This window comes from Schistocerca nitens, chromosome 1 (genome assembly GCF_023898315.1).
Source record: "Schistocerca nitens isolate TAMUIC-IGC-003100 chromosome 1, iqSchNite1.1, whole genome shotgun sequence".
Classification (NCBI taxonomy): Eukaryota; Metazoa; Arthropoda; class Insecta; order Orthoptera; family Acrididae; genus Schistocerca; species Schistocerca nitens.
The window spans coordinates 811544381-811559001 of NC_064614.1; the positions used below are offsets into that span (position 1 = coordinate 811544381).

Consider the following 14621-nt stretch of genomic DNA (forward strand, 5'->3'; position numbering starts at 1 on the left):
TTAAGTAGTAAGAACTAAAGCAAACGGCAGTATTTACTTGGCTCACTTTAAGTAACATCCGCTGTTAGTGCGAACTGACCAAGTTTAAAAATTACCTTGTGAAAGCAGGTTTTAGGTGATTTACATATGGTAAATATCACAAGATTATGCGAGTGCATGTGTTCACGATTTACTTTTTCTTAAGATTTGTTGATGCCACATGCTTCAATAGTTGCAAGATTTAACAATTCAAAGTATCTGCCTGACCATCATTAACTGAAATGAAAGAAGAGGAAAGGACACGATAAGGTAGGTAATATTCAATATCATTAACAGTTTCTAATTAACTGACAACAGAAATGAAAAGATCCTGATTTACTACACAGTGTCTTTATATGTCAATATAATGCACGATTTTTCAGCCTCTGTAAAAACTAAATCTCATTCCACTCTTAATACTCCCAAACCTTTTTCACTAAGTTTATACATATTGGGGGTGGGGAGCGCGGGGAGGATGAAGATAAAAAGCCTGAACAACTTATGACATTTACGCATCTTTCAGATTCTTGAATATATATAACTCAGACCACTTATAAAAACCTATGCTACTAACATTTAAACTAATTACAACAGACTGCCATTTACAAACGGTTCATGGCAAATTAAGAAATCTAACAAATCCTATTCTAAACAAACTGGCCCATCACAATACCACATACATTGTAGCAAGTTAAAAATTTTTATGAAGCATTTCTCAACTGAATTATTTTGCAGTTCTAACTGCAGGTAAGTCAATTGCAGAACACAGTCATGTAGTATTCCGAAAAACGTATGCAGATGCTTGGAATGATACTTCATCTCCATTAGTTTAAGGGAGACTTGTGAAAGAACACAACTGAGCACGAGAGAATATTAACAGCAGCAACATTTGTTAAAGAAAGTATGTGCAAAAAATGTAAAAACTTCTTTCTTTATACATTAAAATTACTGTAAAATATAAAACTGCTCTCTGAACACTCACAAATAATGTTTTCAAACATATATGATATCTGCCTCAAATTTACTAGCAATACTGACACTGAAATTTGTGACACTTCCAAGATAATAAATCTAACAAAATTTTACTTAAGACTTGGGCACAAAGGAAAAAAAATACCATCAGCATTAGCATTCAATTTACACATACATACGTAAACAAGCACACTAAGTATTTTCAATACTGCACATAATAGTCTCCAAGCAGCCATTAAAAAAATTAGCTTTATTACTCCAATTCATCAGGCTAGGTGATTTACATACCCTTCACTGACTTTACATGCTGTCTTCTTAGCGCACCATTATGTCGTTTAAACATAATATGTACTTACTGTTATGAATTTGATCACATAACACAATTTTGTAACCATTCTATAATTTTCAAACTTTAAATCAAAATACCATACACATATTGTAAACTGCTATTGTGTATAACTCAGGACAGGTCAGGTAGGTTTCACTTGCTTTCTTTCCCTCTCTCTTTCTCTTTCATATTTTGTGGTTTACTGTTGCAAATAAAACTGACATTCAGCAACATATAAAGGTATAACACAAAAATCCCAGACACACTCATACATAAAACTGATTGACAATGATGATTTGCAAGAGATGCTCTGTTTTTTCAGAGCAATATTATGTACCTTCCACACAAACCAACAGTGTTACACAATACACAGCACAGCTTAGCAAACTTGAAAGTATAGAGCATCACGTACTGAAATTTGTTACTTTGTCCAGACACAATGTATCATGCCGAACCAGTACACTAACATAGCAATCTTTGTGTTGTACAACTTCTTATGATACTTAGAACAAAACTGGAAGGATAGATTACACAGAAAATAAGGAAGGACACAGAAAAAACACTTTTACACCAGCAAATTACTTCGATGCATAAAAAGTGAAAAAAAAAAATCAACAAATGAACCAAAATTAAGCTTTTTATTACCAGTATTGTTGCTGGAAAGCTCTTACCGTTTCAGGTAATATCTTATTACACAATGCTGACAGAGACCTCACTGGAAAAGTAAAGAAATGCATAAAGATAGATGTCAGAGTCACTGTCCAATAACATCTGATGCTGAACAGAAACAAATTTCAGTACAACCGTCACCTTTGTAATATAAAGGGGTATCAAGAATATAATGGACAATACACATATATGTATACACATAAGGAAACACTATCCTTGTTGTATTACTATTAATAACTGGGCTACAAGTATATCAACTAGCCAACCCTGTTTCACTCTAATTGTACACAAACAGCAAAAAAGTGACCGCTGTGAACCCAACAGTGAAACACAAGAATTAGTGCAAAAGAATGATGGGTAGGAAGAAAATAGGAAATGGTTGGACATAAATGATATACAACCATCAATGAAATGTTTTAAGTTATACCACAGCTATTAAAATATGTCACTTTAATATCAAGTGCTCAACTCCTTCCATGATTAATTTGTGGTTTTTAATTTTATAAAGGGAAGAAATTAAATTCTGTGCATCTAATTCATGAGTAGCAGAATAATGATCAATTGACATGAGTAAAACATATGTCCTACAGTAAGGTTTTAAAAACTGACTTTCCAATTAACACTCATTGTCCCTTCATTGCATTTCCTTACATTTGCTATGCAATGTTTTGAAAATAGCGAATCGTCTTTCCCTGATAAATACAATGTACCATCAAAGTATGAAAGCACACACATTAAATTCAGGCTCGTACACCTAAATTCAGCATTTCCTCTTAATTCACACGCAAGACACATTTTCGAAGATAATACATTTTGGTGCATTTATATGTTGGACTTTGAGAACGAGACTCGGAGATGATTGGACTCACTCAGCTGGTAATTGTGCATTTTCTGAAACAAAGAAACAAAAGCATATGAAGATACTATCAACTTGCAATTACAGTATTTTCCCTTCATCCTATTAATAAACACTCAATTCAGGAAGAAAACTAACATCACAATTGCATCTACATATCTAACTCCAGAGGAATGGAAACAACATAAAAACCTTATCAGAAAACTGAAGAGACGCTAATATATAAAAAACCTACAACACAGTAAGCTAGCACTCATTTCCTCATCAGGAGGAACCAATCTGAGCAGCCCTTCCTTACAAGTATTCACTAATTTCATCTAACATTGCCTCAGGTCTTATACCATAATTTTGTTAGGTCACAAAAATCGACAAATCACTTCTTAAAGTTATATTTGTGGCGTGTTTGGTGTGACATCAAGAATACATGCCAAATTGCCATGATAGTACAAGCAAGACATACACATGACATTAACGGGAAAATATTTAAAATCTTTCACAATTCAAGTTCACGTCACATAAAATGTCTTACTACGAACATGAGTCACATAAGTACATTATCAACATTGGCGTTACAAATGGAGGGCTGGCTTTTCAAAAACTACAGTAAACCCCCAAACAAACGAACCCACTTTTAATGAGTATTTCCACTGATACTGAAAAACTCCCATATGAAGGATGTCGTTTCTCCCTGTTTTTAATGAGTCCTATTTTAAGATTAAGTTCACTTTTAAGGAATAAATATGAAACATTTTATTACACTGTAGGAAATACAGGAACCAGACAAGTTTTCTTCAAATGACTTTATTATACGAGCAAACAATGGCAAATCTAGTATGGATTTGTGCACACACGGTCTGGCTTCACCTGCCAGAGACGTGGTCATGTGTGTGCGTGGTCTACTTTCAACAAAGGCCTTGTTGGTCAAAAGCTCACTTTTTGACTGTCTTTTTATTGTATCTATCTTCGACTCAGCATCTCTGCTATATGGTGAGTACCAACTATTCTTTCCGAAATACTGATCGTCAGATGGTAGCGTTGAGTTCTTTGCAATCCATACTAATCAATGAACTGAACTAATTCATTGATCAGTATGGATTGTAAAAGAAATTCAAACCTCTATCCTGTAATATGTATCGGCAGCTTTTCAGGAAGACACAGATGAAGAGTCCAGGAAAAATATGATGAGGGTCCAGCAAACAAAGTTTTGAGAAAACAGCTGTTTTAAATTTTAAAACAAAATAACTAAATCCTAAACCGAAAAAACAATAATTATTTTGATGTTACACTGATAAATAACGTGTCTGGCACATTTTTATTATGTAGATAGGACTTTTTGCATTAATGTAGTATACAAAAAGGATGACTGTCCATCCATTTGTAGTGAAATCTATGAATATATTGTTTGTGTGGTAGTTTTTGAAACACTTAAAATGTCACTTGATATAAATTGGCCTACACCATTACCCGATACTAATACTAGGCTTCTTAAATACACAGTACACTTCACAAATAAGGGAGTGATGCATAAAATTTTTGGGTTTTGACAGAACAAAATTTCTTCAGGTGCTGAAGGTCATCAAACTTGACTTTTGGAACAGGTATAGGTCCATCATATGCTAGTTCAGGAAGTGAAAGCAGCAGTCAGGTAGAGAGAAGATTTTTCTATTCGGTTCATGAAGACACTTGCATCATCAATGTCATTGTAGGTTTGCTGATGTAAGATCATTCTAGGATGGTGATGGACGAACTTCAGTTTCCTCACTGGACATGTTTTAAAGGGACATTGTTTTACATATAGTGGGGAAAGAAAGGTGGTCCACGATCTGAATATTTCTTGATTGTCACAAGAAACGACTTCAAATGGTCAGTTTCGGAGAACTTCGTTCCACTCAGGCAGAAGTTCAAACACAGACTTCTGGTTAACTAAACCCATGTTTTTATTGCATCTAAATACGAATGTGCTCTTAGAGGAAAAACGTTTTGTATTGTATCTAGTCATTAGGTGTTATGATGTAGTGTACCATTCAAAACAGTAGTTATGTTTTGACCACTACACGAGTAAAAAAATGGAAAGTTCCTTTACTGCAGAGTCAAGATGATGAAAAATGAAATCGCGCAGCACGGGAAAAACTTCATCTCCTCCTTTTTTGCCGGAGGTTTCAGGATACGTGTAGAAAATAGTTACAGAATCTAATAATTGGTGTATGTTAAACATGTAAAATAATAGTTGCCATCAATAGTAAACATTGTTTGTGCTGATATTTGGAAGAGGCAGGTTTTTTTGAAAGTCCATGGTGATTGCTTCTTTGGTCTTGTCTTCTTGTGCTGCAAGCCTAGCATTTTTCTTTAGCTTGTAAAAAGAATCAGCTCGTTTTTTAAGTGTAATTATTATTTTTTGTAGTAGTTTCTTTAGTTCACAGTTAAAGTTTTAAAGCTGCATTCTGAGTAGTAGTAGTAGTAGTAGTAGTAGTAGTAGTAGTAGTAGGCAGGCTTAGTTTCGAATGAACAGATTCTATTTTCACAGTAAATTCGTCACAGGTGCTATGTGTGTCACACCTTGGATAGCTAAAAGTTAAATTTGGTGTTGAATATTTCCCCGTACTGTTCCAGTGATATTTTATTGTCTGGGAAAGGCTTTTTGTTGAGACAAAACATATTACTCAAGTCAAGTTCCTCTGGTAAATTTCACACATCACGTATTTTATGCTATGAGGTGGTCTACCTCCCTTGCTGTGATACCAGCAGGTGCGTTGAAAGAATCCGACATCTACTTCCCTGTGACTTAGGTCATGTGACGTGACATCATAGTCGGTAACACTACGAAGTGCGAAATGTGTAGGGGCTGTTTAGCGAAGTGTCGAAGTTATTAGTTTTACTTTTGTGGAGTTACAGCCTACAAATGTTGAAAGCTTATAGTTCAGCGAAAGATGACAATCATCTGCAACTTCGAAGGCAGTCTTGACAAATATTTCAGATATGGCGAAGAAATGCTATTTAGCGTCAAGTGCGGCATGTTCAAAAATAAGAAAGTGATCTTAGATACCAAAGCTAATGATTCCTGTGGATCCAAGTAGGAGGGACTTTTAATGATGATGAAAATATTCTTTTAATGTAGTTTCTATTACAGAAGTGGAAACATTTATATAAGAAGAAACATATTGCAACAGAAGGTTCCTGAAACTGCTCTAAAAGATCGACACTGAAAATTTCAGTACATCAAATTGCTGGTTGAATCGTTCTGAAAGTAATCTGTCATTTTGAAACTTAAGTGGAGAAAGTGAGGCTTTTGAAATAGAAAGTGTAAACTATTGGAAGAATGAGTGGCGTTTGTTCTTCTGGACATGTCCAGAAGAACCGACATAATGCATAATCTGCAGTATCTGTGACACATATAAAGTAAATTTTTGGAAATATAATTTAATAGGATAGATAAGAAGTATATTTGCCAAGCAGCAGCAAGAGACACACATTAAAAGTTATTTCAGTATCAAGCTTTTGGAACCGGTAGCACATTCTTCTAGCAGTGGGGTTGAAGGGGAAGGAAGAGGGATGAATGAAAAGGACATGCGAGATTTAGGGAAAGGGGCAGAGCATGAAAAAGTCTGCCCAGAATCCTGGGTCAAGGGTAATTTACCAGATGGCATGAGAAGCAAAGACTCTTCCTTTCCTTCTCATCCCAGTTGGTAAGTCCGCCCTAACCCAGGGTCCTGGGCAACTTTTCGAACTCTGCCCCTTTTCCTAAAACCCACAAGTCCTTTTCCTTCATCCCTCTTCCTTCCCCTTCAATCCTTCTGCCAGAATGTATTATGTAAACTGAATCGAGAGAGGGGAAAGGAAAGGAAAGGAAAAAGGAAAGGAAAGAGGAAAGGAAAGGAGAGGGGTGTTTCAAAACATAAAAACGATACTTTGTGCTTTTACACACAACTGTACACCCTGGAGACATCAAAGCTTTACGAATTTGAGGTATTTAGAAGCCGGGATGAGGCCAGCAGGGCAAAGTTGGACTTACTATTGACGTATGTCCTGTGCATCCCAAGGAAACATAACTTCTAAGGAATCTAAAAGTTGTGTTCCTTCCTCCAGAGTGCGTAAGTCATCTGCAGCCTCTGGACCATGGCATAATACATTCTACTAAAGACGCATACAGAGAACCAGTTGTGCGTAAGTCAGTTCCATTCTTTGACAGAAAGGAAGTGATGTGACTGCCTAGTCCACACTGTGTGTCTGTATGTTGCTGTCTGTAATTCTTTAACACAACAGACGATGTTAAATGGTTATACGTAGGGTGCCTGTGGACCATCAGTTGCTGCTGCAGATGATTATTTCAAGAGAAGGACAGAGAAGCAGAACTAAAATGCAACATTCAAGGACATCATTATGATGTTGTGACTTCCATACCTGAGACTGATTCAAGTGAAATGGCTATGAAGAAAAACAGGTAGCAACTACCAGTGCCAATGACAAGGAAGAACAAGAAGTTAAAAAGGATATGGTTGTGTCAAGTTACAGTGTTGCTTGGCAACTGACACGGCAAGGAATTTCTTTGCTTCTTTTAACAATATAGGAAAAGATACAATTGATACTTACCATAAAGAGCAACTGTAAAGTTGCAGACAAGCACAAGCACACTTACACAAAGCTTTCAGCCACAGGTTTCATCAGCAAAAGAGAAGCACACACCAGTCATATACACAAGCAAGCCTACTTCATGCATGTTTGTTTGCTTTGCACAGTGAAGGGGGGGTGGGGGGGTGTCACTGGGGTCATACGTGCCCAAGTCAAAACTATAGTACAAGAAGACAGAGGAGTTACCCAGCCAGGAACATAAACGGTTAGAGAAATGGACGTTCCACCAGGAATGTGCCGGACAGTTCAAGCTTGTGTGCAATGTGTACAAAGTGGTGTGGGAACTGCACTTATTAAATAATGGCTAAAAAGGCAGTGCCCAATAGGTAACCGAATTAAAATGACTTCCTCCCAGCAGGAGGGCCGAGAGGAGGTAGTTCAAGCCGCTGGAGGAGAGAACTAATAATCCTGAGCTTATTCCCTTGAAAGGATGACCAATGGGGATGCCAAAGGGACACCGCCTCCTGACAGACTGCAACACAGGCATCACTGGAGAGAAAATATAGGAGCTAGTGGGCTGATGTGTAAGGACTGTAGCCTTGGCAGCGGCTTCAGCAAACTCGTTTCCTGACAGATCACCATGACCAGGAACCCATATAAACTGCACAGTGGCTCCACCAGACTGAGCAAGTGACAGTTTTCCTGGATCCTGGTTGAGCGGGGTACAGTGCGTATAGGCTTTGAAGGGGCGCTGAGAGTGTCTGAGCAAAGGACAACTGAAAAGTCTGTGTAGGCGGATTTATTCCATGGCCCAATACAGGGCGAAGAGCTTGGCTGTACATACTGAGCAATGCGCATGAAGCCCATATTGAAAGACATGGGTGCCAATGATGAAGGCACACCCGACACCATGGTTAGTCCAAGAGCTATCAGTGTACACAAAGGCACTATCGCATAGTTCCATAGAAAGGTTGTGAAACCGAAGGCGATAGAGCGAGGCTGGAGTAGTGTCATTATGAACTGAATGAAGGCCAAGATTAACATGGGTCCTTCAGGAAGCCAAGTGCCGAAAGTGGACTCCAGGAGGTAACAAGAAGAGGGACGTGCCGCATACTGGTGATGAAGGAAATCATCAAAGTAGGCGGCGTATCACAGGTGGCCATGCATGGAAAACAAACCGTATGCATACCTGCTGAGGAGAAAGTCCCAGCAGTATGACAGTGCTAGTTCAGCAGCTTCAGCATACAGACTCAACCGGACTAGTGTAAAAGGCAACAGTGGCCAAACAGATGCCAGATGGTGGATAGTGTTGAGACAACACAAGTGGGATAGACGTGCAGATGCATAAACAAAGCACTCACTCATAGCAGAGTTTCAAATGGACAAGATACCGGTACAAACGGAGAAGGCTGGTTCGATCGGTACTCCAAGAAGTGCCACTGAGGACACGTAGGACATTGAGGAACCGCATACAGCAGGCTGGCAGGTAAGACACATCTGAGGACCAAGAGTGTTTCTTATCGAGCATTAGCTCCAGGAATGGCAACAGGCCCAACATGTGATGATGGTGGGAGAAACCATTTGTGCCGCCAGAAATTCATAAAGATGGTTTTGTCAGTGGAAAAACAAAAGCCACTATCAATGCTCCAGGAGTAAAGACGATCAAGACATCGTTGAAGGCACCGGTTTGTGACACAGCTCTGTGGAGAACTGCAATAGATTGTAAAATCGGAGATGCCTGGCAGGAGACAGCCATTATAGGGTTAATAGCAACATCAAAGAGGACACTGCTGAGGACGGAACCATAAGGCACACTGTTTACCTGGATAAAGGTGTCCGACAGGACAGAATACACATGCAACTTGAAAGATCAGTGGTTCAAAAATTCCTTAAGGAAACAGGACAGGCAGCCTCAGAAGCCCCACATGTAAAGAGTACGGAGGATACCAGTTATCCAGCAGGTGTCTTAGGCATTCTCCAAATCTAAGAACACAGCTAGTCTGGGATTTCCACAGAAAACCATTCACGACATGGGTGGACAAGTAACGAGATTGTCAGCTACAGAACGCTGTGCTCGAAGTCCACACTGTGCATTCGTTAGTAAATTGTGCGACTGACAACCAAACCAACCAGGCATGAATCATATCGATCACATTGCAAACGCAGCTGGTAACAGATGGGGCTGTAGCTAGAAGGTAGGTTTGTGCCCTTACCGGGCTTAGATATGGGTATGGTGTTCACGCCGAAGTCCGGGAAATGTGCCCTCTGCCCAGATGTGGCTGTATGTGTTCAGCAGAAAGAGCTTGCCAGTAAGAGAAAGGTGCTGCAACGTCATAATGAAAACAGCGTCTGGCCCAGGGGCAGAGGATCGGAAAGAACTGAGAGAAATTCTGAGAAAAGAACGGTAACACCCAAGCCCCCTCCACTCATTTCCAATGGAGGAAGGTGGGGTGGTATTGGGAAGAGCTCGTAACTTCCGCAAAATGGTGGCTCATGGTGTTGGAGATAGCAATAGGGTCCACGATAACATTATCTCCTACTGTCAGGCCGGAAATTGGTGAATGTATCTTGGTCCCAGAGAGCCATCAGATGTTGGCCCACATGATAGAGGAAGAGATGGAATTGTTAAAGGAACTGGTGAATGAAATAAGATACCTGTTTTCTATCCCAAAGACGGTTGACAACACTTTGCACGCATCTGTTTATAATGAATGCAGTTTGCCAGGTGTTCAGGGAGTCAGAACGGAATGCGAGTGCTCCAGTTTAAGGCAGAAGAGATTGAGTTGATTAAGATCAGCCAAGATGGCACCTCTCTGATAGGTTCTGGGAGAGCCCCAAATGGGATGACGCGCATTGAAGTCACAGAGTAGCGGAAATGGGGGAGGTAACTGCCCCATAAGCTGAAGGAAGTCTGCCCTGGTGACATCAAATGATGGAGGGACATAAATCATACAGAGGGAAAGTCAGGTGAGGAAGGAAAAGGCATGAATGTCATCCTGTATGAGCAGCATGACGACCCCATGAGATGGGATGCCGACCTCAGGGGGAAGGTCAAAACGAAGCGGTAAGAAATGTGAAAGCTCAAAGCGGTCTTGAGGGTGCAATTTTGTTTCCTGAAGGCATAGTACACGGTGATACTGCGATGCTAATCGCAACTGTAAATCCTCTTTGTGGTACCTAAGGCCACAAACGTTCCATTGGAGGAGAGTCATGATGAGGAAAAAATGAAGAGGTGCCACTTCGGTGGCTGCCGAGTGACAGCCTGTGAAGAGTTGATAGCACAGGGCACAGAAGCAGGAGGACCCTGCTCCATGGAAGTCCTTGCTTGTGCGGATTGTCTGTGGAGTCCAACGCTGAAAAATGGTTGGTGGTACGCACCGACGACATGGAGGCCGGCCACGCTATAGCATCAGGTAGGGAACCATCTAAGAGGATCTCCGAGTTCACGAAGGAGAAGACTATTTGCCTCATTTGCCTTTGGTGGACTCCTTAGAGCCTTTCCGGTTAGAGGAAGACTCTGGTGATGGTTGGCTGGAGAGACATCGAAAGTCTTCATGGGAGTACTCGTCCTGTCCTCTCCAGCCTACCGGTTGTGTAGCTGGTGGCTTCATCCCTTGAGGCGAGAGTTTGATGGCTTGTTGCACAGATGGATGGAGTTTGATGGCTTGTAGCACAGCTGGATGGAGTTTGATGGCTTGTTGCACAGCTGGATGGGGGGATTGCGATGCTACCTTGACACTGGGTGATTTTACAGCCTCAGAGCTGATCTGGAGGTCACTTGTCTGCATGGCCGTGTCCTTCATGGAGCGAGGGGGGAGAATGCAGAGTTTGCAAGTAACCAGTCACTTGCGATCGACTGGGCAAGGCACTTTTTCCTTTACCTGGATCTCTTGGACAGCCCACTTATCAAGATACACAGGACAATCCCAAGACGTGGCGGCATGGCCGCCATTTCTGTTGACACAGCTGAAAGGAGGTGAACAATCGCCCTCATGCGCATCCATAATACAGGTTACACATTTGGCTGGGTGTCGACAAGACCTTCTAGTGTGGTTGAAACAATGACACTGGTAGCAGCGCATCGAGTTCCAAACGTATGCACTGTGATAATTTCATAGCCTGCTTTTATCTTGGATGGAAGCACCACTCTGTCAAAGGTGAGAAAAAGAGTATGGGTGGGCACCAAGGTGGTATCTACCTTTCTCATTACCCTGATCAGAGAGGTAAGACTGGATTTCGGCCTCGGTTAGACTGTCGAGCAGCATAGTGTAAATAACACCACAGGAAAAATTCAAACTTCTATGGGCCTCGAAACGAACACGATAGCAGTGGAGAAGCAAGGCGGCGCGCAGTTGTTGTGTTTGAGAATAAGTAGTAGTCTCCAAAAGCAAAGTGCCATTCTGGTAAATAAGAGCAAGATTTCACACGGCCGGCAATTGCAAGAACACCTTTCTGAATAATAAATGGATTTACCGTGGCGAAGGACTATCTTCAGACCACGAGGGACAGTGGTGCAGTGGGAAGAGTCTTTGAATCATTATGTTTCGTAGATGTTGATTGTGAAGAATATTGACTCATTGCAAGAAAATTCTCCACGATTCCCAGTGTCTCTGATGGCGTGCTCCTTCCAACTGGAGGCCATCTTCACAAGGAGCCCCACCCTTCTTAGGCGATTGTTCACACCTCAGGTCACACCTCCCGAACATCGGACGGAGGGACCAATCGGCAATTTGGGAAAATTGTAGCTCAGGCAATCACCCGTTCCTCTGCCTGCCTGCACCATGGACTACGTGCAAACCCTACCTGTCGACCCGGGGCTGGGAATTTCACCCAGTCACCTTTACACGTCAGATGTGTGGGCCAGCCTTCAATAATGGACATGGAGGAAGAAGATGAACCTCAAATTCTGAAATAGAGGAACAAGAGAAGGGAAACAAAGAAGGAAAAGGGAGTGAACAACTTTGGTGAGACTGTTCTTATGTCATCGACAGACAATGCAGAACATTCCAAGTAGCATCCCAGAAATGCCACCCAATGGAGGGGGGGTGGGGGGAATATGGAAAGAATACACATGCAGCATGGAAGGGGAAGGGGTAAAGTGCTGTAAAGGCTGTGGCCCCATGGTAGCCAAGCACGAACGCACCAAGGAGTGGCGAGCCTCCTGGGAGGGTCATGCTCACACAACTGCCAATTTTGGCAACTTAATGTACAGAAACCATTTCTAACTTAAATCAACCAGATGGAGTGACAACTTCTTTCCCTACAATATGCTGGAAGGACAAAATAAACTAGTAAACGTCATTTTTAAAAAAAGGACAAGTTCTAAGGACAGTGTAATAATTCCAGATTTACTGCACTTAAATTTGTAGCACAGGATATTGATATTGGTAACTTTGTAATTAAACAGCATTTACACAGCCAAAACGTATTTCAACTCTGATTCTAGATCACTCTCTCCATGTACTCCGACAAAACCTCTATTTAAGGAAAATCCCTTCTTAAGGAAAAAATGTCCCCCCCAAAGATGAATCAAAAAGGATTTTTCTGCAACTGCTAACATATGCAACCAAGGTCATAATTTTAAGACTGTAATGGTGTTGAAAGCATACATTTGAAGTATGTGAACAAATTAATAAACAACAACTACAACAGTATCGGGAAAGATTTAAACATAATAGGAGTGAATACCTATAAGGAAAACTGAGAAAGTACATCAATAAACTGCACGATTCATTTGAGGGCTGAGTAGAGAAATGAGATATTAATCTAGTGTTCTTATGCAATCAATTAACTTAATACAAAGGATTATGAGCTACTTCAGTGACTTACAATGAGAGCTGCAACAGCATCATCAGCTGAAGGAAGCTGTATAAGTGCCATCTTACGATCCTTTCTGTAACACAAAAATAAGTACTTTATCTCACCTACATATATCTGATGTCACATTTATTTCTAAGTTTACAATGTATGATTAGCTCATATGCAAAATATTGTCAGAATGTGATCTGTAGGCTTGAAAAGAAAAATAGGAGTACAGAAAATAGGAAACATTCTGCCATACTACCAGGTACTCCGATCTGTATAGTTGCTAATGTAAGTTTGTTGATCAGAGCTAAAAATCTGTTTAGAGTACACACTTATTACATGTAACTGACTACTAAAATTTAACAACACAAAAGCAGTCTTGAAATTGTCAAATCACACATTAGATGTTGGAAGCAGAAATTTTACTGCCTCGCCAAGAAATAATCTTATTTACAAATATTCCACAGCAGACAAATTACAAGTCTGGAAGTAATTTAACTCACTTGAAGACTGTAAGCAAAGGATAGGAAATACTAGCTACAGTTCCACACATTGTAATTCAGAAAAAATGTCAATGAATACATGAGAACTGTACTTAGTAAAGTGCCACAATGAAGATAACATTTGCGGATCTATTCAAGATAAGTTGCATGTTGCTATCACATTATGTAGACAATCTGCATGTTATGTGAAGGATTGCAAGGAATGGTAAAGAATACCATTTTTCGTAAGATGTTTATTTTGTAAGGACGACATTAAATAGAACGAAACAAGGAATGTGTTGAATTAACGAGCACTCAAATTTTACAGCAGTTTTATTTTTAGCACCCCTGTACCATATATGGGAACAAAAGTGGCTAATACCACAAAATACAGCAATTGGGAAATTTTTCTCCCTCTCCAACAAACTTTTTTCATCCCTGAAGAAGAAGAATAAGGCTTTTGTGTATTTGTCCGCAGCAGTATTTGCTATATGTCAGTGTGTGCCACCTAAACAAGCTATTTATAGTACAACAGTTTTTCAATAGTGCCATTTGTACACATGTTAACCGTTGTCAATTCAGGAAGTGAGGAGAAGAGGTACAAGCTCTTACAGCATGTAGCCATGGTGACAAGAAAAGAGCACAGAAAGGAGACCTCTTCCAACTCCCTCTCATAATGTGCCTTCTACACTTATTATTTATGCACTGCAGTAAGTATCTACCATCGGTGCAGATAGTGAATTTTTTTCTGAGGTGTTTAAAGCAGCAAAATACCAGGAACTGCTGCACCATTTATGATAGGAAAAAGTGTTAATACTGGCAGCAAAATGAAGCACGCTTCTGAGCTACGCCACACACATTGACTGCTGAGGCTAGCAATGGGTGGAGAAAAAATGCTAATGGCCAACATTTATTCAATAATGGT

The 14621-nt window shown here is 40.3% G+C and overlaps 1 protein-coding gene across 5 annotated transcripts in view; it reads right to left on the minus strand.

The window, feature by feature from the left end:
- Nucleotides 1-353: 353 nt before the first annotated feature.
- Nucleotides 354-14621, minus strand: part of LOC126262599 (polypyrimidine tract-binding protein 1) — a 267901-nt gene continuing 253633 nt past the window's right edge. For all 5 annotated transcript variants that reach the window (XM_049959377.1, XM_049959370.1, XM_049959355.1 and 2 more), the window contains 2 exons: nucleotides 13239-13302; nucleotides 354-2878 (listed from right to left, as the gene is read on the minus strand). In XM_049959377.1, the coding sequence (XP_049815334.1) occupies nucleotides 2810-2878; nucleotides 13239-13302 (133 nt within the window). In that variant the 3' untranslated portion in view covers nucleotides 354-2809. The remainder of the gene's footprint in view (nucleotides 2879-13238; nucleotides 13303-14621) is intronic.